This window comes from Chenopodium quinoa, unplaced genomic scaffold (genome assembly GCF_001683475.1).
Source record: "Chenopodium quinoa cultivar QQ74 unplaced genomic scaffold, ASM168347v1, whole genome shotgun sequence".
In the NCBI taxonomy this organism is placed as follows: Eukaryota; Viridiplantae; Streptophyta; class Magnoliopsida; order Caryophyllales; family Amaranthaceae; genus Chenopodium; species Chenopodium quinoa.
Window position 1 is genome coordinate 207061 of NW_018743196.1, and position 25521 is coordinate 232581.

The window sequence follows — 25521 nt, forward strand, 5'->3', positions numbered from 1 at the left end:
ATGGATGAGAAGGTTCGAACAGTTGACCTCTTTAAATAAAGGTTATTGTTTAACGATCTAGACTAATTGTCAATTATGCTTTAACCATGCGCAATAAATAATATTATACTATAAAGAAATTGAAGACACATACTACATACACACTATTAGATGCTCTAAAAATTAGCAATTGTACAACTATAAAGTAGTAACCCGAGGCAACGCTCGGGTTACTCACTAGTTAAACATATGATAAGTTGTGATTAATTTTACCAAAAAACCTAATAAACAATTTATACATTTTTTTTTTTAATTTTACGATACAAATTATACAAACTTTGATGTGTGAAGATAATATTTGAGAAAAGAAAGTGTAAAATTAAAACTAATCTTTATACGTTTTAAAACATATTTACTTTAAACCCCTAAAACATCTAGACTATAATTGGACAATGGTACCGAGTATAGGGATTCAGCCCATTTATTTATTAGACGGATATATCCCTTTAATAACTGTGGCGGGTCATAGGGATCCATAGAATTGCTTTCTCTCAGATTAGTCACTCAACGTTCTCCATTGAAGCGTAGTCGGCGTGAATCTAGTTCTTGTATCCCCCATTGAAGCAGCTTCTGAGGTAAGTTGTTTGTATTTGTTATCATCATATCAAATATCCCTAAAATTATGAGATCGATAATTGCATCAAATATCCCTAAAAATTATTAATCAAATTTGGTTGCTAATGTATTGCACAACACTTTAATGTTAGGATTTAACTATGAAGTCAGAGCTCTTTTCCCTGGGACAAGGGCTGCCGCCCCTCCTGCCCTGCCTCAGGGACGGGCCTGGCAGTGCTCAGATTGTTGGTGTTAGAGTTAAAAAACTAAAACCCGGGTTTTTTAAATGTGTTGCAACTCCACAGACTGGTATGAAGATGAACTATCGTGAATTTTGTATTTTCTTTTTTGATTTTTTCAATTTGAGTAATTTGATTTTATTATTTGAATGTCAGCTTACACCAGCAAGGTCTCCCGAAATCCCAATATAGCTAAGCTGCAAGCCGGCTATCTCTTTCCCGAGGTCTCTCTCTCTCTCTTTTTTTTTTAATTTTTATTTTGTCCACAAGACGACTATTTGATCATGATCATTTTAAAACACAGGTTGCCAGAAGAAGAGCCGCGCACCTGGCCAAATATCCAGATGCTCAAGTGATAAGCCTTGGAATTGGTGACACTACTGAGCCCATTCCTGATGTCATTACATCTGCTATGGCTAAGGTAAACTGTTTCATATTTTTGGTTATTGTACTGTTGCAACTCTGCATACCTATCAATCTATGATATAACTCTTTTATTTATACTAAATCTCACTTTCATTTTATATATATTTTTGTACAGAAATCTTTCTTCTTTGTTCACATGATTTTTTATGTCTATGAAACTTGTAGCGAGCACATGGTCTTTCAACACTAGAAGGCTATAGCGGTTATGGAGCTGAACAAGGTGAAAAGGTATGTACCAACATGTGTTTTTTTTGGGTTCCTTCATTACTTTGTTCCGTATGTTAATTTTGCATGCTAATTCATGTTTTAGGTTGTTTAGATGTATGAGTATGTGGGTTGTTTACATGGTGTTTATAATTTGTAACTCAAGGCTCTCATTGGAGCCAGCCTTGTAAAGGCTAAGGAGTCAATACAACTTTACATTTATAGAACTACAGAGAGTAAAGAGAAAAAATCTAAATGGCCCTTAGGACCGACTGTAAAGATGATACCAAAAGGGTCTAAATGGATCTTAGGAGAAAGTGTAAAGATGATACCGAAACTAGGTTATCTACTTTGTGTGGGAAGTCTTGCTTTTCCCATTTATTGTGGAGTTTTCACAAGTATTTTTGTTGCGGCAAGAAGAAGTTGTTTTGGCATGATGCTCTTATGGAAATCATGTGATGATTATGGTTAGGATAGAATGAGTCATCTATGGTTACTACTTATTTGGCGATTTAGTGGACTGACCGACTGAGGTTGTTATAGTTTATAAGTGCTCCTTAATTTTGGTGATTTTGTAATCTCCCTTCCACGAAAAGAAGTGGAGGATATAAATTGTCTTATGGCAGGGCTTAACTCAAAGGTGAACCATTGATGAAAATATTTTGATCCGAAAGGATTGTACATTTGAACCTTACGTGTTGGAATGAGGAAGATAACAGTAAAGAAAGGAAACTCAAAAGAAACAGCCACCATTGTTGCTGATATAGCCATAATCGTTCCTTCTCATTCCATTCAACACTACCAATTTTAAATTTATATTCTTTTTTCTCCCTCGTTTCCTCCCTATCCCTTCATCTCTTGTCTGGATATGTTATCATATTGTAGAGATACATCTGACTTGTAAAGTTGTAATTGAGGATCTGAAATTTGTCAACTTGGTTTTTTGACCAATTTTACTGTATCAGACTAACATAGGTCTTTTTCTCAGGCTTAGACTAGGAGAGCAGAAGGGAGAAAACTAAAGTGAGGGAGTTGAGAGATAGCATGTAGTGTGAACTTTAAGCAAAATAGCAGGTGGTGTAGGTGTACTTAGGTGGAGTGTTAGGAGTTTGAATTAATCATGGCTTCAACTCTTCCATATATCGTAAGCAGACATGCTAGAAACATGCCACCTCAACAATGGATATGTGATTTAAAAATCAATACTCAACACTTCAATTTTGACCACGACACCTCAATTTTATTCAATCCACTTGTTGTTGAAGTAAAGCTGTAGGAAAGTGAAGGGAATATTATGTAATATATGGAAAAATGTGTGAATATGTATGACTTAACGTAGGTAAACATGCAAAATTATGTATAAATTCAAGAGTGTGTTTCATGGATGCCATGTCCTTGAATCCGTGTCCAAGTCTAAGACAATTTGAGAATTTTTAACTTCAATTTGTCTGACATTTGGTATACTTGGAAATGGATCAATATAAGTCCAGATAAACCAAAGCATTGATTGCTTGCATTGATGAGCCTGCGGTTTAGGCCACCTATCAGATATACTTCATTGCTTGCTGGGATGCCTTCTTTGTGTCAGTTCTTGAGTTCTTCAGGCAGCGTATCATCGGCTTCTTCCTGAGGAGCTGAGTTGTTGACTAGCCCTGGTTGCTTAAGATGTCGGCGGGACTAAAAAAAATGGTACAAATCCAACTACAGCAAGGGAGACCGGGGATGGATCATTGTTTTCTCTTCCTGCAGGTCACTTTGGTGTTATGACTTTTTTGCTCTTACTTTGCACCCAATTAATTTTCATATCCCTAAAGCTTCAAGTTTCTCAGACTTTCATGATTTTTGATGATAGTATTGCAAATTATTGGGTTTTTAAAAGCTGTAATTGCAAATGGAGTTGATATGTTTTGTCCGGTTAAGTGTAGCATGCATATCTAATCATGATATTAATACTCCCTCCGTTTTTTATTAGATGCATCACTTTTTATACATGAATGTTTCAATTTAGATCCATCTCTTTCCTTTTTAGCTAATAAATTCTCTCTCTGTCTCATATCACATGGGTCCTTTTTTTTCCTCTATCTCTTATCTCTAAAAATTACCTAGGAGTCAGTAGTTTCAAAAGTGATGCATTTAAAAAGACGGAGGAAGTCAATTTTGAATTTATAAGTTTTAAGACTGTCATGTTTAATTGGGTTTCTTTATGTTGAATTTTAAAGCGAAGCATTATATATTTACATGTGTTGTGCATCTTTTTTATAAAGTACATTACTAGCCAATTGTTTCGATGTTGTATAATTATCTCGTTACCTTATTTTTATTGTATGTGTAAGGATGACTAACAATGCTTTTGTTTTTAGAAAGTAAGAGCTGCGATTGCTTCAACATTTTATGGTAACCTTGGTATTGAAGAAGGTGATATATTTGTCTCAGATGGAGCTAAGTGTGATATAGCGCGCCTACAGGTATACTGTTTTTGATGAGTTAGATGTGTCTCTCTATATGTAATTGAATGATATTACTCACACTATTAGCAGTAGAATAAAGAAAAAGTTTGGTTCTTTGATTAGCTAAATAATATGATATTTTTGGTAACTTGATTTTATAAGGAAGAAATAAGATAGATGAAAGCTTTAAGATTGATTGATAATGGAGGAAAGGTTACAAAAGATAAGTTAATAGCTTAAGGTTATTACTCTCAAATAGTGAGTTTAGCTCAGGACTCTCCAAAATGGCTTTAGGCCATGACTCTCTAACGTTTCCCTCAATACAAATTTTTCCTCCTTCTTTCTTCCCTATCTCTATTTATACTAAGGCTAAAAACTACTATCCTAATAATAATACACATCTCAAAGTGCCATTCCTAAGTTAGTTTATTACATTACCGGCCCCCCTGAACTTCCACCTTGTTCTCAAGGTGGATAATAGTCGGCACTCGAATTCCGGCCTCGGCAACAATGATCACTATTCCAGCTCTTGAATGGGCTAAAATTGAGAGCGAATTGCAGTGAGAAAGGCTGCTTATTGGCTAGAATTAGTGCTCCATTAGCATTAACATGGCAGAATAGATTAGCATCTTGTCATTGGGGATTATTGGCTTTTGGGTGGTGTATGTGGTGACTGCGTTGAGATTAGAGGGGTGCAAGTAGGAGAAAAATGAAGAATAGTTTTGTTTGAAAACGTTGATTAGACTAGAGACATATTATGGTTGTGGGGTGAAGGGTAGTAAAACCGGTCATTAGAAATTGTGATGGGTTGTTTGGGTCGTGATAGGTTGGGCCTAGAGTGAGTAAGCCCAAAACTTTGTACAGCTACTACACCAGGCATAACTGGATTGCCGTCCAAGTCATGTTTTAATCCTTTGACCATAATATGCTTACTATTACTAACCCCTTCACCTTCTAGAAATTCCTTGTCCTCCAAGCCAAAGTCAGTTTCCACGAAATTTCTCAGACACTTAATTTCTGAAATCTGCAACTGCAAATTCCACCCCCCTCCACCACCGCAGCAGCAACCCAGACCACTACAGGATTCTTCACCGGCACAGATGGGTAAACTGGTACTCCCCCTGGTCCACCACCAGATCCACTTACTCCTGATTTGCCCTTCACAAAGTTATCATCCTCTCCGTTAAGGCCACCACTAGCGGTGGTCTTAAGACCACGCTCAACTTTTCCGGCCAAAACACCCGCTGCAATCAGCACCACCCTTCTCAAAAATCCCTCATATCCCACTTTTGACAAACACATTAACTTCAGCCCTATGAACGATACAGAAATCCACCCAAACTTCAGGTTCTTCGTCGCCAACTTCGTCGTTGACTCCACCTTGACCTCCACCGGCAAACCCATCACCGAATTCACTAAGCCTTCCACCAGATACATGTGTTAACCCACTCGCCGTCAAAGCTTTCAGATTCAATTGAGAAATCCCAAACTTCAGGGAGGCTTAAACTACTGCTGCAAACTTTACCTACTTTACCTGAGAAAACTCCAGGCCCTCCAGAGGACCCACTAGCTGCTGACCCGCCTTTCACAAAGCCAACTCCTTCCCTGTTCTTACCACCAGCCTCACCTCTTCTGGCTAAGGATCCCGGACCACCGCCTGATCTACTTTCTCCGGCACTTCTCCTGAATTTTTCTCCATGTAAACCACCTGAGACACCAACAAGCTTCTCTCCCAAACTACTCCCCTCAAAATCGTTTTGAGCGCTACCAGCAAGGCCACGACGTCCACCACTGTTCTGAGCGCTACCCTGCATTTCCACCACGTCCTCCTTCTCTGCCACCCTCAAATCTACTTGAAGGTCTTTTTCCTCCATCTTGAAGTAGCCAAGTCTTTAATTCTTGCCAATCACGAAATGGTTTCATCATCGTTCACATTCAAACTACTGCAACGCTTTGCCATCAAGTCCAATGATAGCAGCCTTAAACTTCGTCTCCTCATTCATTTGTAGAAATTGAAAGGAATCCTCAAGCTGAAGGACCCAATCTTCCAAATTTCTTCCAATTAAACTCTAGAAGTTTCAGCTCCTGTCGAGTTCTTTGCTCCTTCTCCTTGAGATTGGAAGTTCTTAGCTCCCTTATGTGTGAAAGGTGTTCGAATCCCTCTTGAATCCATTGCCTCATGAGATTTGATACTTCTGTTCCAGCAAACTGCTTTTTTTTTTTTTAATTTGTTTGTTGGTTGACGAGGTGGTCTCCCGTCGGGAGTCACAGGACCACCGCTCTGATACTACTTGTTATGGACTGATATTTCTCACACTAATAACAATAGAATAAAGAAAAAGATTGGTTCTTTGATTAGCTAGATAATCTGATTTTTTTGGTAACTTGGTTTATAAGAAAGAAATAAGAAAGATGAAAGTCAAGATTAATTGATAATGGTGGAAAGGTTACAAAAGATAAGTTAATAGCTTAAGGCTATTACTCTCAAATAGTGAGTTTAGCTCACAACTCTCCAAAATGGCTTTAGGCCATGACTCTCTAAGGTTTCCCTCAATATAAATTTCTCCTTCTTTCTTCCCTCTCTCTATTTATACTAAGGCTAAAAACTACTAACCGAGTAATACTACACTTCCCAAAATCCCCTTCCTAAGTTAGCTTATTACTCTATAGTACTTATCAATGTATCGATACACCCTTTGTCCAAGATTAATTCACATTGTTTCAATCCTTATACTATGTAATCTAGGATTTACCACCGTTTACTTCCTTTATATTAGTCGTTTCCACCTCTTTGTTCCGTTTAAGTGAGGATTTGTTTGCAAATCCAATCATAATTTATTACTTATTGTAGGAAATGTGATATTTTTTTCCCTATACTTTGGAAACAAGAATGATAAAATGGGAAAACCACTCATACACAACCAATTGACTTGGCAAAAAATCTATTAAATCTCTTCTATTTTTTGGGGGTAATTTAAAGGCCGTCTCAACTTTGTTGGATGTTATGAAGCTGGAAAAAATTGAAGGTTTTGTCTTTTTACATGTAGGTAACATTTTATTTTGTGCACTAGTTTTTTCATTTCTGAATTCCAATGGTGCTCAAATGTTCTTTGCTTGTGCCTTTTGGTAGTGTGGGTTCCTTTGCAACCCGCGGGGAGATTTTGAAAATGATTGTGCTGTATTGGACTAAGTAGCCTAAGTTCTCTCCTACTCTTCAATAACTATTAAATGACTTATGTACCATTACCTTTTATTCAATGGCAGATGCTTTTTGGATCAGATGTCACAATGGCTGTGCAGGACCCATCGTACCCGGTATGTTATGGTTTGGTTAATTATTTTAAGTTTCATCGCTTTTCATGTTGTTGACGAGAATGGTTTGAAAGTGGATTTTTACTACAATCATTTGAATTCGTTATCCGTAAGGGTCTATCATATCCATTTCAGAAAATGTCGTTCATACCAATTGATTCGTTTGAGAAGTGTTTGGATTGTGAAGTCGTGAGAAGTTCATTGAATGTTACAATTTAGGGGAAGGGGTTATTGGCTCATCAAGTTTCACCATTAATGACCAGATTTGCAGATGTTACTTTTAGATTAATTTTTTGAGGTTCAGGGGAAATTATTGTCACAATACGGAAGGGCATCATCTGTCCAGTATCCACTCAACTTGGGTAAACCTGAACTTGACATAGTAAGGATTGACTAAGAGCTTTTCCCTGATTTTATATTTGTTGGCGTTTGGCCATTCTTAATTGATTTACTTCCCTCAATGAATGATACATCTTTCTGTTAATAGCTATGTGGAGTTATACTTTTGGTGATAGCTTCTTAGAGGGCTTTTAGTCTTTTAAACCATGGAAGTTTGAGGCCATAACTGGTTTGTGATGCCCTTAGATGTGCTGCACCTGCACGGGCGTCACATTGGTATATTCATGTCTGTGTTGTCTTTGAAATTTTGCTGTGATGGGGATAGTTCATTGCAGGCCACTCTGTTTTTTTTTTCCCCATTAAATTATAACTGTCATTACTTTTTTTTAATAAATAGTTTGCAATATTTTATTAAAAGTGAAGTCAATTCCCCTATTCTATAGCAAGTCTCCTTCCAAAACTGAATGTCAGATATTTTGTTGTGTACTTTGCATATTGCATCCTTTTGGTGCCCCTCTGCACAGTTTTTTTTTTCTTCTTTTTGATGATATTAAGTGAATTGGCTCTAGATTTTTACCAATAAGTCATTTTTAGACTTAAGAATTAAAGTATTACTTGAGTTTGGTCATCTATTGATGCAATCTCTATTCATCCTTAAGTGTATATCCATGTTATTTTTTGGGATATGTTAAGGATCATGGTCAAAGGGTGAGGTTTAACCAATAGTGTGTTGGTGTATCGGGATTAGAAATACATAATTGAATGAATTCATTATTTTTTCCTATTAAAAATATTTTTTTAGGCACACAAGGAATTTATTCCTTGATTCATATTTTTAATTAACTCTTATTATGTACAATTTTTTTTTGGTTTGCAGGCATATGTGGATTCAAGTGTTATAATGGGGCAGACAGGACAATATCAGAAGGATTCAGAGAAGTATGGTAAAATTGAGTACATGAGGTGTAATCCTGAGAATGGCTTCTTTCCAGATTTGTCTGCTGTTGGAAAGACAGAGATTATTTTTTTCTGTTCACCAAACAATCCTACTGGTGCTTCTGCGACAAGAGAGCAACTAACCAAATTGGTGCAATTTGCCAAGGACAATGGGTCAATCATCGTTTATGATTCTGCATATGCAATGTATATTTCAGATGACAGCCCACGCTCAATTTATGAAATTCCTGGAGCCAAGGAGGTAAGCACTAAGAAAATGTGAAATCAAAGCACCTGTTCTTTAGAAGTTGGTTGCTCTTTTATTCTCAGAATTAGTATATACTTATCAATACAATTTAATACCAATCTATGATGCACGAAAAGGTAAGCACAGATAAGAATTACAATATTACTAGGATATTTTGACTTTTACCACAAAAAAAAAAAAAAAAATCAAAACTTTTTAAAAGTTATTTCACCACAAAAAAAATTCTAAAAACAGTTTTTCACGATAATTTCATTTTTCTACAAATTTAAAGTTTGTTCTTTGAAATGTAAGTAGTGGATAGCTAAGAAGCTAAAAAGCAACGATTCAATACTAAAATCATATGGAAGAAGAAATAGTACAAATTTAAAACCTACTCCGTATTAACTGATCTTTGATTTCGAAGCAGAATTTACATAATTTTTATATTGTACTATTTTATTTTGGAAAATTTGTATATATTAAGTCAACCTTTTGACCGTCCGCTTTTATTACGTCAACCTTTTGATTATTTCTGAACACGTCAACCTTGTACTAGCATTAATTTTTATTACGTTAAAATAAAAAACGACTTGCAAAAACAGGTTAATTGCTTACATGGAGGTAATAAAGGCCGATCTTTTTCCATTTTCCCATTTTCAATCCTATATACTTACTATTCCACCTTCTTGTTCTTCTTCCCCATTTTTCCTCTTTCAATTCTTACTTCATCTTCTCCACTCTTCCTCTTCATTCCCAAGAAATTTAACTCTTCAATTGTTCAATTCTTGTATTTGCTATCGCCAATCAGAAATTTACAAGAACCATATATAGTCAAACTAGTTTGAAGGTAGAGAATTACTTTGATCACAAAACCTCTTTGTATGGACAAATAGTGCTTGTATTTGATGTTAATCCCCTTATATCAATATGAATAGACAATCCACATACTTAAAATTGCTCCAAAGTGAATGCTATTGAAGACCCCTAATTTAATTGAGAGTATTAGAGTGTGATTTAAAGAGGATGATGGGAAAAGAGGTGGTGGGTTGGTCGTGGGGTGGCTGAGGTGGTTTTTAGGCAACGATAGTGGGGTTTGCTAGTGTGAGCGTGTGCGGATATGAGTGAGCAGCGATGATGGTGGGTCGTGGGTTTGATAGGAAGAGGAAGGAATAATGGAGTATGTTTAACGGAGTTGAAAAATGAAGATTAAAGGAAGTGTGGATAATAAGGGAGATCGTGAGTTTGCAACTTTGCATAAGAGTAGGAGAAGAGTTAATTAGTTGGCATTATTAAATGCTAACTCTTTTTTTTTTTTGGTTTAAAAATGCTGATTTAATTTTTTTATTTCAAATTTTAGAAATTATTAAGGGCTTATCCGGTCACCGGTAAAAAAACGTAATAAAAATTAATGCTATTACAAGGTTGACGTATTTAAAAATAATCAAAAGGTTGACATAATAAAAGCAGATGGCCAAAAGGTTGGCTTAATAATTACAAATTTTCCTTTTATTTTTTCCCTTCTGACTAGTGACATGTTATTTAACGTTTAGAAACACTACCTTGTTTTTTTTTTTCCCTGAGAACTTATTATTTTTTCCTTAATAACCTATGTTAGATTTCTCTAGAAAGATATTTAACTTTTTTTTTTTTTTTCTTTTTTCATGAACTCTACTTTAACTCTTACACATCGGTGTATAATTATTTTAGTAAGGCCAGTGACTTGATATTTTTATTAATAACTTATGTTATTTTCCAAATACATGCACTCTATGTAATCATTTCTTAGGCCCTATCCACTTCACCCTTTTTTTTTTTTTTTTTTTTTTTTTTTTTTTTTTTTTTGAAAAAGCTAAATGAATGTTATTAATCACAAACAACCAGAACTTTACAGCTCTGCCACGAGCAGAACAAACAGACACAAATAGCCAACCCCTCATAACAGAACCAACCCTACACTAATTACAAAGAGTACTTCTAAACCATCTTCTGTTATTTCTGCTAATTTTAGCAGGCATATCAAAACTAATTCTCTGAAAAGTATTAAACTTCAAGTTCCTGATCACAGCTTCTGGTCTTCTGAGACATCTGTCCCAAACCACTTTGTTTATCTGCTCCCAATAAATAAGCCCTGCGAAGCAACTCTGATTGAATGACTCTCCTTCTAAACCTTCCGGTTATCTGCTCAAGCTTAGAATTGCAGTCCTCAATATGTTCAGGATTAAGTCTTAAACTGTAAGCAACATTATCTGCAATATTGGCAATCAAAATATAGATGATCAATAGGTTCAGGCTTAAGGTTGCAAAGAGGGAAAAAATCATTACTGGCAATGCCCAACTTAGCAAGGTGAGCCTTGACTTTGATCCTTCTCCACATAACCAACCAACAAATGAATCTATGCTTAAGCACATTGAATTTGTTCCAAACCCACTTACACCAATCAACCTCATTAGATTCCTATTTTAACTTAGCATACCCAATAGTAACTAAGTGGCCTTTAGGATAAGCAAGCTAAGAATTATTATTATACCCATCTTTGAACTTATCCTTAACCCATCAAATTTGCTTCCAAATTTAAAGGGCACTTGAATCTCTTCCGGTTCTTACTCTCCGGCTATTCACCCATTTCAACCATTAACTATCCTATTCGTTGCAATTTTTCAAATAAGCTTGCAACATCACTTGTTAGGCCCGGGAATGTGTGGAGAACGATTCAAGGTTAAGAAGCGAATAGCAAGGAAGATAGGGTGTTGCGTGTGCAGGAGAAGTGCATAAGCGCAGTCCCGAACGCAGAAATTGGAGCAGGAACAAACAAGGAGGTGTAAGAGTATCGCTGCGCAGGCCCTTTGGGCTCTGTATTTTGCAGCTTTTGCGATTTAATGACGTGGCTTGTTTATGTCCGTTGGATGGCTTTCTTTGGCTTTGCACCCTATATACTCTTGTTAGTCATGTATTAGGGTAAAAACATAGTAAAATTGCGGCCGGCACGCTGTGTTGCGGACGATTTATAACAGAATTTCAGGTTAAGAGATTTGCTGTTTTGTGACGACTTTTTATAAAAGACCGAGTTTTGACCGCGACATCCGAATTTTGCCCAACTTGAGAAATAGCTTATATTCGTTGGTTTATGAAATTTTCATGGCAAACTCCATTGTTGCCGACTTGTCGGCTACTCGATAGATTGAAAGAGGGAAAAGGTGAAAGGCGGGGGTTAAGTGAAGTTGAGTCATGGGTGGGAATAGTGGGACAACAATAATAAATAAAAAGCTACTCACCATTTTTTCCTTATGTTACTTTGACCCCACCATTCTCTATGTTTTTCTTTAAAATGGAATCATGTTACTACTAGTAAAACTTACTTTTTGACATTTTAACTCTTACTAAAACTTATTTTTAGTATTCAATTACAAAGAAAATTAATGGATTTTGATAATTTGTTTTTAAAAAAATAATTTTATTATTTTTTTTTTTAAAAAAATAATACTTCAAAAAGTCCAACAAAAATTTTGCTGCGACTACCGTGACACAGTTCGCGATGAACGTATTATTTTCGATATACATTAACGCGACCGTTTCCGCGATCGTGACCAAAACCACATTTTTATTTTATGGATAAGTAAATGAAGGGAAAAATAGATGAGAGAGAGAGAGAGAGAGCTAAAAATGTAAATGCTTTAACTCTTACGGTTTGGGAGTGGAAAATGGTGTGCTTGAAGTGGGAGTTTTCATGGTGCTTTGAAAGCTTATTATCTACATTATTCTTCATTAAAGTATTTCTTTATAGTGGATTGGTGGATTTGGGTTTACCATGGTAAATTCTCCTTGTTTTTATGTCTTCGTCGTTGTTAATTGCCGTTAATCGCAAACTAGGTAGCACTTTTTTAATTCTTTTCAATTGGTATTAGAGCCAGGTTGTTTTGGCGGTTTTTTAATGGTTAGCTTGTGTGGTATGCTTCTTGTTTGTGATTGGAAAGTCATGAGATTGTACTTTTAGTATTGAATTTTCAATTTTGGTGTTATGGGTGTTCATTGAGTGTTTGGTAGAATTTTCAATTGGTTGTTATTGAAATTGAAAAGTCTTAAATTTTGGGTTGATTAACAATGGAAGACGGAGTAGGAGGATGGAGTTTTGATGTTGGAGTGGAAGGATTTCAAGGATTTCCCTATCTTGATATCCAGTAGTAAACTCAACATTAGTGGCTATGAGTTTTGTGTGTGAGGGAGGGCTATGGAGAAATTGTTAAACTTAACATTGGAATGGTGCCTTGTAACCTTGGGAAAACACATCGATAGTCATGAGGATTGTGTTTCTATGTGGAGGCATGGCTTCGTCGGATTGCCATTGAGGAAGAGTGATTGGCATTGAGGAAGAGCCGTGGTTTCTGTTTTAATGGTGGAAAATGGTCGGGAAAAGCATGTAAAGTCAAGGGGTCTAACATGGGTTTTGTGAGGTGATGTGAATCTTTGCAGTAGGCATTATTGGTTGGATTGTCATTGGATAGAAGCCATTATATTTGATGATTCAATGATCCAAGAGGGCCGAGAAAAATGTACCAAGTGAAGGTGTATCATGGAAGCTCACATGGTGTTTGTGAGTGGTGAATGCACATGGTTTTGTGTATAATAGGCAAGTATGGGTGCTTGTTGAGGTTGGAGCATGGTAGGAGTGTTCCATCAACAAAAGAAAAGGCCCTAAAAGGTTTGTGTTTGTCACAGTGGGTGAGTATGTGTGGAGTGCGGTTGGATCCTTGGTTGTAAAGAGGTGTCATTGCCTTGGTGTAGAGGAAATGGGTGTATAGTCGAAGTTGGTTGAGATTTCAATGTTTGCATTGCTTTCTTGGTGTAAAAAAGGTGGTGTATTGGAGTTCATTTCATTCAATTTTTATGTATGGTTGTATTGTTAAAACTACTAGCTATAAACCCTTGTGGTATCTTTCAAGGCGATTATCAAACAAACATTAGACTCATTCATATTTTCTTTAGATTCAACATTTTAATTAAAGTATTAGAAATACCCTATCTTTAATGCAATCACCGTATCAATGTTCTTCTCACCCCACATATGCTTGGAAAAACTTAGAAAAAGGATTAGCCCCAATTTCATTAGCAATTCCAAGTTTCCTATAAGCAATTTCATCGGATACATCATCAATTGACAATTACAGCAAAGGCTTATTAGGAACCTTAATCGAATTCGAAGAACTTACCTCAAAATCTAAACCCTTATTTCCAGCATCCCCTCTTTCCGGGTTCATCACGATAGCCTCCTTAGGTTTTATCACATTCAGCCATTCCGACAACTTCGACTTGGTTCTACAGCCATGAATGTGTTCTTGAATCGACTACTCTCGAGTTAGAATCAAATTATCCAGAATTCCAAAATCCCGTGGACGAATATGCCTAACCCCAATAAGCGATTTATCATTAGATTTCAAACTATCAACTCTTGCTTCCTTCGACTGAGTACGAAAATTGCTTCATTCTCCTTTAACCAGCTTCTTCCTAGCTTTCTTCGTCAGGCTAGAAAATAAATTTTTAGAGAGAGAGTCTTTAAATTTGTTCACTTTACCTTGTTTTTGCATTGTTTTTATTGAACTGAAATTATTTTTATTGCTTAAAGTTACTGATTTTTTTTATTGAATTAAAATTGTTTTTATCGAACGCAACTATTTTTACTGAACTTAAATTTTTTTTACTGATTATTTGTATCACCCCCAAAATTCAAGTCTTTTTAAAACAAACTTTCAAAATCCAACCATCGATCCTTGGGAGTGTTACTGCTACACTTATTTTCCGTAGAAAATATATGCAAAGTAAAACGAAATACTATATAATAAACTAAGTGGTCTAAGTGGTGGCAAAATGAAAGTCATTGCATCAAAACTGCAAATTATTTTAAAAATAATAGTTAAAGGAAATAATTAAATTCAGAAATAAACTAAATTGCCTTAGCTACGTGATTATTCTAATGTCTCTTCACACGTAACCGAGTACCTTCTTACTTGTAAATAAATCAGAAACAAGAAAGGAGAGAAAACTCCCAAAATCAGATAAACTGAGTAATTCCAACTCCATCCCGTAAAATAAATAATCTTAGTTCGAAAACATTTTATACATAGTATAGTCTTATGGACATTATAATACTCAACCAAATTCAAATTGTCACATAACTTATTGAAAGGGAAAGGGAAAGAGAACGCCAGTAAGCAGCCGGGACTAGTCCCTGTCACCAAATGGCCATGAAATAAACAGAATGCCCCTAGTGTGCACACCCCTCACTAATACCCAGTGATTAGGATGAACACTAACAGTAATATACAATAATTTAAACCACTGGTAACAACCATAACTACTAATGGGAAACATGTTCTTCACCCTTTCGGGTTTCATTTCCCTTCTTAGATTAAATTTAACTATACATTTATTAGATTACATTGTCCGATCACATTGCACACAAGTATTGCACAAATCAAATTATCCCAAGTAACAATATTTCAATTCCAGTATTACTAGAACATAGTCATTCCACATGACAACAAAAAAATATATAATCAAAAATGATTTTTTTTTTTAAAATTTGTATTTCATACTTTTTTCATTTCTATAAAGTTTAAATAACACTCTCTTGATTTCTCCTAATTTTGAATATGAAAAAAAATAAAATCAATTGAAATAACCATTGCATCAACAATCCAGAAACAAATAAAAAGTATTTGTAGAGAGAAGACGTTGCATAGGTGATTTACGTGATGTTTTTTTTTTTTTTTTTTGAACTGATCGAATTATGGTGAAGGTGTTAAAGAATCAGTTTAATGGTGTCCATGGAGGCTGTGAGAGATAAGGAGATTTGGAGATTTTAGGGTTTGGTAAGATTAGACTTTTTATTAGGTGCATGATGTATGTTGGGCTTTGTCTTTTGGGCCTTTTTTTTTTATAAGAAAGAGGGTATTAGATATTTGAACACACAACTATCTCCAGTAAGCAGTATTGGTCCCAAATTTTTGGATTCGGAACTGGAGGTGGGTTTTAACTGAACCAGTTTCGGGTCTAGACTTGCCAAGTCCAAACTGGTTGCAGTTCCAAAATCGGGTACCCTAAATTTTTGCTCAATTCTTCTTCAAACCTTCTCTTAGTGCATACACCTTTGCACCTAAGGTATTTAGGGGCATTGTACTTGCTTCAGTAGCCAAAGTACCATTCTCCTATTTTTTTTTTTTTTCCTTTTAATTTTTTAACACTCCATCTGTATCCAGTTTAATAAATCCACCCCTAGGAGGGCGCCAGCAAGGTGGTTTGAGAATTGAAGGACCAACATCATCATTCTAACTAAGGTATTGATTTGATAATCTATAATAAATCCACTGAACACAAAGTTACAGTTATAGATATAAGCATTAAAGACAATTCCATTTCTCAATTTCCAAAGATGCCACATTCCCATAATAATGAAGATAGGCTTCCATTTTGGTTTTTGGGAGAAGCTGAAAATGAATTAATTACGAGTTCATGAAGGTGGAATAGTTAAAATTGAGGGGTGGCTTTAAAAACTGAAATACCATTTTCCAAAGGATGCTTTTGAAAAGATGAATAAAAGTTTCAGCAGAAGTACAAGTATTACACCTTTAAACAAGTATCATCAAAATTCGAAAATTTGGTAGCAAGATGTGAGGTAAAGGGTATGATGGAAAGGACAGAGTTCCACATGAACATCTTATACTCTAATTAGAAGGCTTTCCAATTGAAAGAAAATGGAAGGTGAATGGGTGTGGGATTTTTAGAAAGGAAATAAGCTGCTTTGATAGTGAAGACTCCAGAAGAATGATGCTGCCATTTGATCCGGTGAAGAGGAAGGTTCAAAAGTTGAAAGAGGTGAAAGAGGAATGCTGACAATTAGAGAGCAAATATAACTCGGTAAAAGATACTTAATGTCATCAATATACTAAGTACCATTTCTTATAATATTGGACATTCTCCGGTGACATTTTGGTGCATTTTGATTTAGGAATATCAGTGGGTATAATTTTGTAAAGGGGACTTTGAAAACCAGCCCAATGATAATACCATGAGAAAGTATCAGCTCCATTCCCAATTCTAATGATAAGACCCTTGAATAACTATTCTTTTCCTTTAAAAATATATCTCCACATTGGGAATTGAGAGGAATTAGGGAAACATTAGCTTATTGGGGTTAGTAAGAAAAGTCCAACCCAACTTGGCCTTGAAGGAAAGATTCTGGTCTTTTAAGGATCTTAGTCCTAAGCCTCCCATAGCTATAAGAATGGTGACATTTTCCCATTTTGGTTCTAGGAGTGTACCTAATGGAATCAGATTTGTTCCAAAGAAATCTTTTGCACTTGTATCTCAATGTCCATCTAAAATAGATGAGGGTAAAAGACTAGTTTGCATAGCATGGACAAGATAAAGACTTAACACCGACTTGTTGAAAGAGCATCTATTGGCCATATTAAGCAATTTAGCTTGCCAACCTTTTTTTTCTATCCAAAGTCTTCGGTGTAATAATTCCAGTATTCACCTTTTTTTAGCTTGTTAGGGTTAATGGCTAATGTTATCCCTAACTCCCTAAGTACTTTCCAAAAAAGAAACTAGACTTGAAATTGCTTAAGGTTGTGAGCCGGTGTCTAATATTATATTCCATTTTGCTCGGAAAGATAATACTAGATTTAAGATAATTTAACCTTTAGGCTATTGAAAACTCCAAACTCATCAAGAATACTCATCATAGTGTTTAAGTTCTCAACAGTAGCAATCCCCCCCCCCCCCCACAAAAAAAAACACACCATCAATATAGAAGAGGTGAGAAAGGCTATAATTTTTTTTTTGAGATAACTACCTTTTCTCACACTATCCTTAATTAGAAGAGAAAGTGATTTCACTATTCCATAAAATAGAAATTTAAATAGCTAAAACACAATGTATAATACACTTAATGATGGTAGAAGGAAAACCAAATTTATTGAGTGTATCGGAAATGAAAGACCATTTAAGGCTATCATAAGCTTTAGCCTAATCTGATATTAAAATCATCAAATTCTTACCCTTCCTACATTTGTGAAAGAGATGAGCAACCTCTTTAATGAGAATGATGTTGTCCCCCATACATCTAACTTGATGCAAAACACTTCTAAGCCTGGAAGAAAGGATTTAGTAACAAGCTTATAGATAGGTCTAAACTTAGACATGGAGGTGAAGTTAGACATGGAGGTAGGGTGATCCTTTTTTTGGAGTTAAGGAAATATAAGAGTGATTGACATTATATGAAATTTCTAATATCCTTCCAAAACGGCTAATAGAAAAGAGGTTGAATACCATGAAGGCTTTTGATGGGGTCCATTCTAAACAAATTTGATTTAACTTCATGGAAGAGAAGCAAGTAAGGTCTTTTTTGAATTATTTAAGACTACAATATGAGCCCAAGACATAGAAGGTCCATTATTCAAGGTAGTGATTCCTAGCTAACTCCTTAAGCAAAAGTTGATCATCAATCAAGATACCCGAAGGCTCATTAAGAGCAACAATTTTACCCCTACTTTTTTTTTTTTAACTTTTGCTAAAATATGGAAGTATTTGGTTTTATAATCCCTATACTTTCTCCAATTTATCCTAAATTCCTAAATGTATTAGCATTCCAATGGGGTGATATTAGATAAAGGGTTGAGAATAGTTTTTCCAATCTGAAATGAAAAAATCTTTGAATTTATCATGTTGTTGCCAAACTTTCTTGCATCTAAGAGACACAACTAATCAAAATGGGATTATGATCAGAGTATGTTCTTACAAGGTTAGTAAACTTTACATGTGTAAAGATTTCAACAAAGGCAACATTTGCAATTGCACGATCGAGGCACTCTCTTATAAGATATCTTCCAAACCTTGCGTTTTCCTAGGTCCATCAAACCAGTAAAATGGCTGAAATCTCTACAATGGGAAGGCCTAAAAGGACCCTTGCTTTTCCCCTTAGAGAAGTTACTTCATTCATGTCCCCAACCACCATCCAAGGTGTAGTGGGTGAGGAATATGAGCCTGCTTGTCATTCCAAAATGCATGTCTCTCCTTGCAACACTTGGAGAATGCAAACATGTAATTAGCACTTTAGGCTTATGGTTATGGAATTTGAAGGGAGATTGGAATTTATGCTCACCAAGTCCAATCCAGAAAACACAAATCCCCCCGTTTAAACCATGAGCAGGAACAACTCTATTTTCATGAAACCCAAACTGCTTCCTAATATTAGATTACATCCTTTACATTGGTGCCTCTGAGGTGGAAGAGAGTGATGATCCTCCATGCACAACACTTAGGCTTGAATTCCTAGTATTTCCCCTTGGGTTTGATAAATTGCCATATAGTTTCCTATTGAGCCACGTTTTGTCCCTATGTAACGCATTTTAAGGGAATGTTTGGGAGATTTTCGTGCATGCGTTTGAACTGAAGCAACCTCTCGTGAGATGGCCATTAGAGAGTAAGGCTCATTCTTGCATGAGGTGACATCTCCTCTCTTATCCTGCTGCCATTGGTGAGGTTGTGTGTAAGGATCTGTTGTAGAAAAGGGTAAGAGTGCTTGGTTGTGGTGGTTGGACGACACATGCCTTTTGATTTGATAGATCATTGATTGTGGAGGTGATGTGGTTGTGGATAGGTTTATCATGGTTGGAGAGGGTTGGGATGGTGTAACACCCCAATAATTCTCCCTTTTCCAAACAACTTACTTTATATAAAAATAGAGGAGAACCATTGGCATGTTACCGCCACGTGTGAAAACGTTAAGGCTTTATCAAAGTATTGCAGCGGAAATCCAACTTAAATATTAAAATAATATGATTTAGAAAACGAATAAGTCAAAGCTTATAAATTGGAACCATAAAGGCCCTTATTTAAAACCACACCAATAATCAAAATCCAAAACATAAATGAATAGCAAAGCATAAATGAGTTCAACACAAGAATCGAATACTCTCAATCACACCAATCCCTTGACAATGCGTATGTCAAATCCCCAAACTTCACATCATCAAGCTAATATGTGCAATACTGCTCCCTAATAATACAAGTGTAATAATTGGATCATCACAAGGTCATTGAAAGGCGAAGGCCATGACTAAAAGAAAACACACACAAAAGCACGCAATCAGCAAAACTGAGTACATACAAGCTACAACGTACAAAATCTAGCATGTTAAATTAATTAAAATAAATAAACATACAACACAAATTCATTAATCAAGACTCCACACTTAGACAATTCAATTGACTCAACATACTTACTAACCAATTCCGAACATTTGACTCTTTATATTTAGTTTGATTAATTTAATGTGGAGTAAGCAATAGATGAGGTTGTCCAATCCACCAAATCATTTTGGTCCCAAATGACTATTTAAAATAAAAGTTTAACGCGATCCAAGAATGGGCGCGACTCCATTCTCACAAAGTTAGTCTAGGATTTCATCTAACTTTCATTATAAAATAAAATGTAAATACCAAAAGAAAAGAGGACATGTTGATCAAATAAGCCTCGGAAAGCCACGGGCTACCACCGTGTACCCCAACCCTTATTTGTCAATACTCTAGAAGTGTACGCTTTCTAGAGTTTTATTGCTCATCCATGTTTCACTTTACGTGATTACAAATTTAATTAATAGCCGACTCATTCAAGAAGACCATACATAACAATCATACATCAATTCACTTTTAATCTTATTCAGGACAATGGTGATCGCATCAAAAGTTGACCTTTAATTCCATTGAACTTCCTAATTATCCAAATTGTTGAACATAGTCAACCCACCTTGCCATTTCGGCTTAATCCACTTTTACTCAACATACTAACAAGTTATGCGTGAGTAATATATAAAATAATAATAACCTTGTGGAATAATTAATAAATTCATTCCACTTAAACCATTTAATTCCAATCCTCCAATAATCAAAATATGGTTAATAAACCAATCCAATAAAAACATGTTTGTATCAACATTCCGTACAAACAATTAATCCATTATAATTCAACATGCTTGCATCCATAATTCCATACAAACATAATCAATTCACCAAAACAAGTCTCATAAACATAAGCACATGAATTAATTAAATGTATAACCAAACAATTCTCATCCAAGTGTTCTCTAAACATGAAACTAAGTTCTTTACTTTTAGTACCTAAACATGATACTACTTACAACGAAGTAGACATGATACTACGTACCTCATGTAAACAATCCTTTGTGCCACTTTTAATCACTTAAAAGTCTCCTAGAGAATAATCACTTCCTAGAAAACAACCAACAACAATAAATAAATAAACCAAATTTCCAGCAATATAATTTAGATTAAAAGTTCTTAAAACTTCTTTAAAAACATGTTTTTATGCTTAATTAATCATTAGAAATTCAATAGGAACAAAAGCCCCAATTTAATTGCTCATTAGAACCCTAAAATCCCAATTTCATTAAATTAAATTGAAACCCTAGGTTTATAATTCATAAAATCTGAAAATTTATAACATAAATATAATCTGAAATTTATAATCTTTATACCATCAAAATATAATTTGATACTAAAAATATAATCTTTATACTAAAATCAAAACCCAAAACAATTAAATTAACATTAAGCAAAATAATAAAACAAGGAGGAAGGAGGAGAGGAAGGAGGGCCGTCCATGGAGGTGGCCGGGCTGGTGGTCGGCGCCGGTTTCCGGCGGCAGGGGGCGGCGGTCCGACAGGAGCACGCAGTGAGCATGGCTCACGTATAAAAGGGGAAAGAAAAGAAAGAAAGAAAAAAAAAGAAAAGGAAAAGAAAGAAAGGAAAAAAAAATAAAAGAAAAGGAAAAGGAAAAGAAAAATAAAAGAAATAAAATAAAGGAGAAAGAAAATTAGACTGAGGGTTCCGTTGAAATTCAGTTCAGCTCAGCTCTTAATTTACGTCTAATGATATTGCTAATGATATAAAGCCAAATTTCATTCTTTTAAGCTCTTATTACAACGACGACGACAACAATAATAATAATAATAATAATATTAATAATAATAATAATAATAATATTATTATATTATTAACAATAATAATAATAATAATATTATTATTAACAATAATAATAATAATAATAATAATAATAATAAGTAATAAGTAATAATAATAATAATAACAATAATAATTGAAATAATAATACTAATAATAATAATCAATAAATAATAATAATAATCATTAATAAATAATAATGATAATAATAATAACAACAATAATAATAATACTACTAATAATAATAATCAATAAATAATAATAATAATAATAATCAATAATTAATAATAATAATAATATTAATAATAATATTAATAATAATATGTACATTTGTATATACACATTGTATAGTAATAAATAATCAATAAATAATCAAAGATCACTAATCCGTAGTTAAAAATCACTAATTAATAAGCTAAGTTCAGCTCAATTCAGTTCAGTTGAGTTCTGTCAATCGGAACAGGCCCTAACTTTTTGTGTGGGGAAAGTTTTGGGGATGTATGAGGTATTTATAGGAGAGAGAATTCTAGGGTATGAAGGAATATTGGGCCTCATGCAAATTATGGGCCAATTAAATAAGTAAAGTGGGTTAGGCTTTGTTTGTTGGACATGAACTGTAGAATGATGGTTCATAAAAAATCATAATGTAATAAAAATAATTTTCCACCCAAAATAATTTGAAACTTTTTTAAAATAAAATTTGGAAAAATACAAATAAATATTATAAATAAAATAAAATTTTATTTATAATATATTTAAAAATATGGGGGATTACAGATGGGTTGATAGGAGGTGTTAAAAATTTTTGGAAGTGCTGTGATGGGATGTTGACTAGATGGAATTGGTTTCCATATTTGTGATGGTCGAGTTGGGTGAGATGATGGAGGTTGGGTCATTGTTAGGGAACAATCACTTTTCTGTTTTCAATTTTCCGTTGCTTTGGAGAAGAAGAAAAGACATTACAAAAAAAATAGTAGGAAAAATAGATCAAACAAGAGTTAAATGCTAACGAAGGGTTTTCTTTTATTGGAAAAAAAACTTTAGAAGAGGTAGTGTATAAAATAGGTTGAATGGCAATATTTTTTTCAAGATTGTCCTCTAAAACTCTATCAAGAGAAGGAGTTAACTCTTGCTTATCAGTAGTACAACTAGAGCTCAAAATGGAGAGAGTGACTTGTACTTGCTTTATTACACAGAGGTAGTGGTAATATATGATGAACAGTATCATTTTGGGGCTGCCCATCTCCCAAAACACCTTCATCTGGTAGCTTCCATAAATGCGTTGAGTCGTGAGCAGATTTAATGATAGAGTTCATTTACAAGGTTACAACTCTGGTTTTTATTTTTCCAATTTGGATTATAAGCGTTATTTCTGGAAATGGGTTTGCTTTCTTGTATCCTGTAACCAAAGTCCATGGGCCATACCCATCAATAGATTCGTTAGGCTTTTCAACATGCTCCCCCCCCCTACATTCGATTTGGGAGTACTTGCACCAGGTTCCAAATGTATGGGCTCCATAATAGATGCCATACTTTTCTATAAGCCTGATCCATGCATAGTCTTAGATGGATTAGACTTTGCCATCTGTTTGTAATCCTTCAATAGGATCCCACTTTTACCACATGACAAACAAAGAGAGTGAATATTCTCATATTGGACGTGTTGCCATCCACTACTAATCCATACTTTTGTAACGAGTGAATTAGTCATGTTAATCTCAATGCAAAATCTTGCATATCTTTTCCTTGAAAGCTTATCGGTTGCATAATCCACTCTAATAGGCATGCCTACCCTTGAGTAATCTGGAAAAGTGCTTCCTTATTATAATATTTAACCGGTGATTTTGGGAATCTAATCCATCAAGATTTGTGGTAGAGGATCTACAAACTTAGTTTTAAAAGGCGTAAGGCGCACCAAGGCGCAAATGGTCTTTGCAGCCTAGGCATGAGGCGCAAGGCGAAGCCGCACACCTTTTGTATGCAAGGCGTGTGTATTTAAAATGTCCATCATTCTTCAATTTATAACTTAAATCTTAGTTATTTTCCTTGACGCGCAAAGGCGCACCTTACCAAAGGTGCTTTGAGGTGCACGAGGCGCGCGCCTTCCGTAGGTGACTCAGCCTCGCCTAGCCGAAGCCCATTTCCCAGAGCGTGGAAGCAAGGCGCGCCTAGACGCGCATTTTAAAACAAAGTCTACAATTAGGTTTCTATTTCGTAATTACTAGATAGTGATCTAGTATAAACCATGGCCCTCCATATAGAGCTAATTCATAATCATCCGTTAGGAAAAACGAAAGAGATAAACGTAGTTCCCTGCAACAATTTTTTCTAAGGAGCCTCTAACCTTCCACGTGATCCTAACACGTTAAGCCATAAACTAGGCCTAAACATCTCCCCGTGAGAGTTAACTTCCATGGTTCTCTAAGTCTGGATAAAGATGCTGTGGTAAACTACTTCATGAATTGGGTAGCTCTTCGGGCTGTTCTTCCCAATGCAAAGTTGTGATTGCAATATTCCATGCTTCACTAAACCTTTGCGAAGAGGAAGCAAACTACCTCCCTAAAAGAGATAGGGAGGAATTATTTGGCTTTGGATTTGAAGCAATTGAATTTGTTGCTTTTGCTTGACAAGCGTTCATATGATCATCATCCATCATGTTGGATTTACCCTTTTCCATTGAAAGGAAGAGCTACTATAATTGAGAAAACAACTTATAAGATTAAACTAAAGAAAACTCCTAAGGTCCTCACATCCGGGGTATGAAGAAAATCCCTTGTTGGTTATAGTAGCAACAATGTAAGTTTAGAGAGAATCTTGAGAGAGAAATAGCTTATCGTCAACAAAGCATTTGGATCATTGTAAATTAACCGATGGAACTCATGATTCAGTGAATTTAATGCTATTGCAAACACACATACTTGTACAATTTATGATCTTTTCTTTTCTTTTTCACTTTTTAATTTATTGTTTTTTTATTTTTTATATAGAACTCTAACATGCTTTTTAAACAGTCCATAAATATTGCTTGAAAACCACTATTTTTTAAACGCACATTCTTTATTTTTAATGTAGTTTTGTTTGGAGGCTTTCATATTCTCACTTGTGAGGCTTAGAATCATTCATGATATTTGTGGTTTCCATAAATAAGCCACTAAGTGAGGTTTGTGTATTGAAAATTGTTAATACCATTAGAGCTTTTCATTATAATTCATTTAAATGTATTTTAAATTACACACCATATTCAACTACAAAAAGCAATTTTTGTTTATTTTTTACTATCAGATAATCACTAATCCTATAAATGTTAAATATGTAATTGCTATGACACCCTATTCTACATCGAGTGTCCGTGATGGGGACAACACCCAAATATGTAGGGTGAAAGTTTGATGCTTGGTTTGGATGCCCAAATTGAATTAAATTCGGTCCAATCCACATCAAATCGAATTTCTAATTATTAAACCAAATCCAATTTAGAAACCAAAATTTATTGACCTTAATTTTCAAGGTTTGCGAAATTTTAAAGAAAAATGAACATTTTATATCATTTTGATGATAAATTAACTAAGATGATCCGATGACAAACAATCTTACAAACCTTAACTTACATTTTAAATATATAGGTCATGTTTGGTAAATGGCTTTTTGATGGCTTTTTGTTTAGCTTTTGGCTTTTTTATGTGGTCAAACTGCCAAAAAATGTGTTTGGTAATTGTCTTTTTAGTCAAGCTGGCTTTTAAG

The 25521-nt window shown here is 34.9% G+C and overlaps 1 protein-coding gene across 2 annotated transcripts in view; it reads left to right on the top strand.

Annotated features, from left to right (window-relative positions):
* Positions 1-471: 471 nt before the first annotated feature.
* Positions 472-25521, top strand: part of LOC110732956 (LL-diaminopimelate aminotransferase, chloroplastic-like) — a 37138-nt gene continuing 12088 nt past the window's right edge. For both annotated transcript variants that reach the window (XM_021912944.1, XM_021912945.1), the window contains exons 1-8: positions 472-614; positions 747-903; positions 990-1057; positions 1138-1254; positions 1425-1487; positions 3824-3928; positions 7175-7225; positions 8439-8759. In XM_021912944.1, coding sequence (XP_021768636.1) covers positions 756-903; positions 990-1057; positions 1138-1254; positions 1425-1487; positions 3824-3928; positions 7175-7225; positions 8439-8759 — 873 coding nt within the window. In that variant the 5' untranslated portion in view covers positions 472-614; positions 747-755. The remainder of the gene's footprint in view (positions 615-746; positions 904-989; positions 1058-1137; positions 1255-1424; positions 1488-3823; positions 3929-7174; positions 7226-8438; positions 8760-25521) is intronic.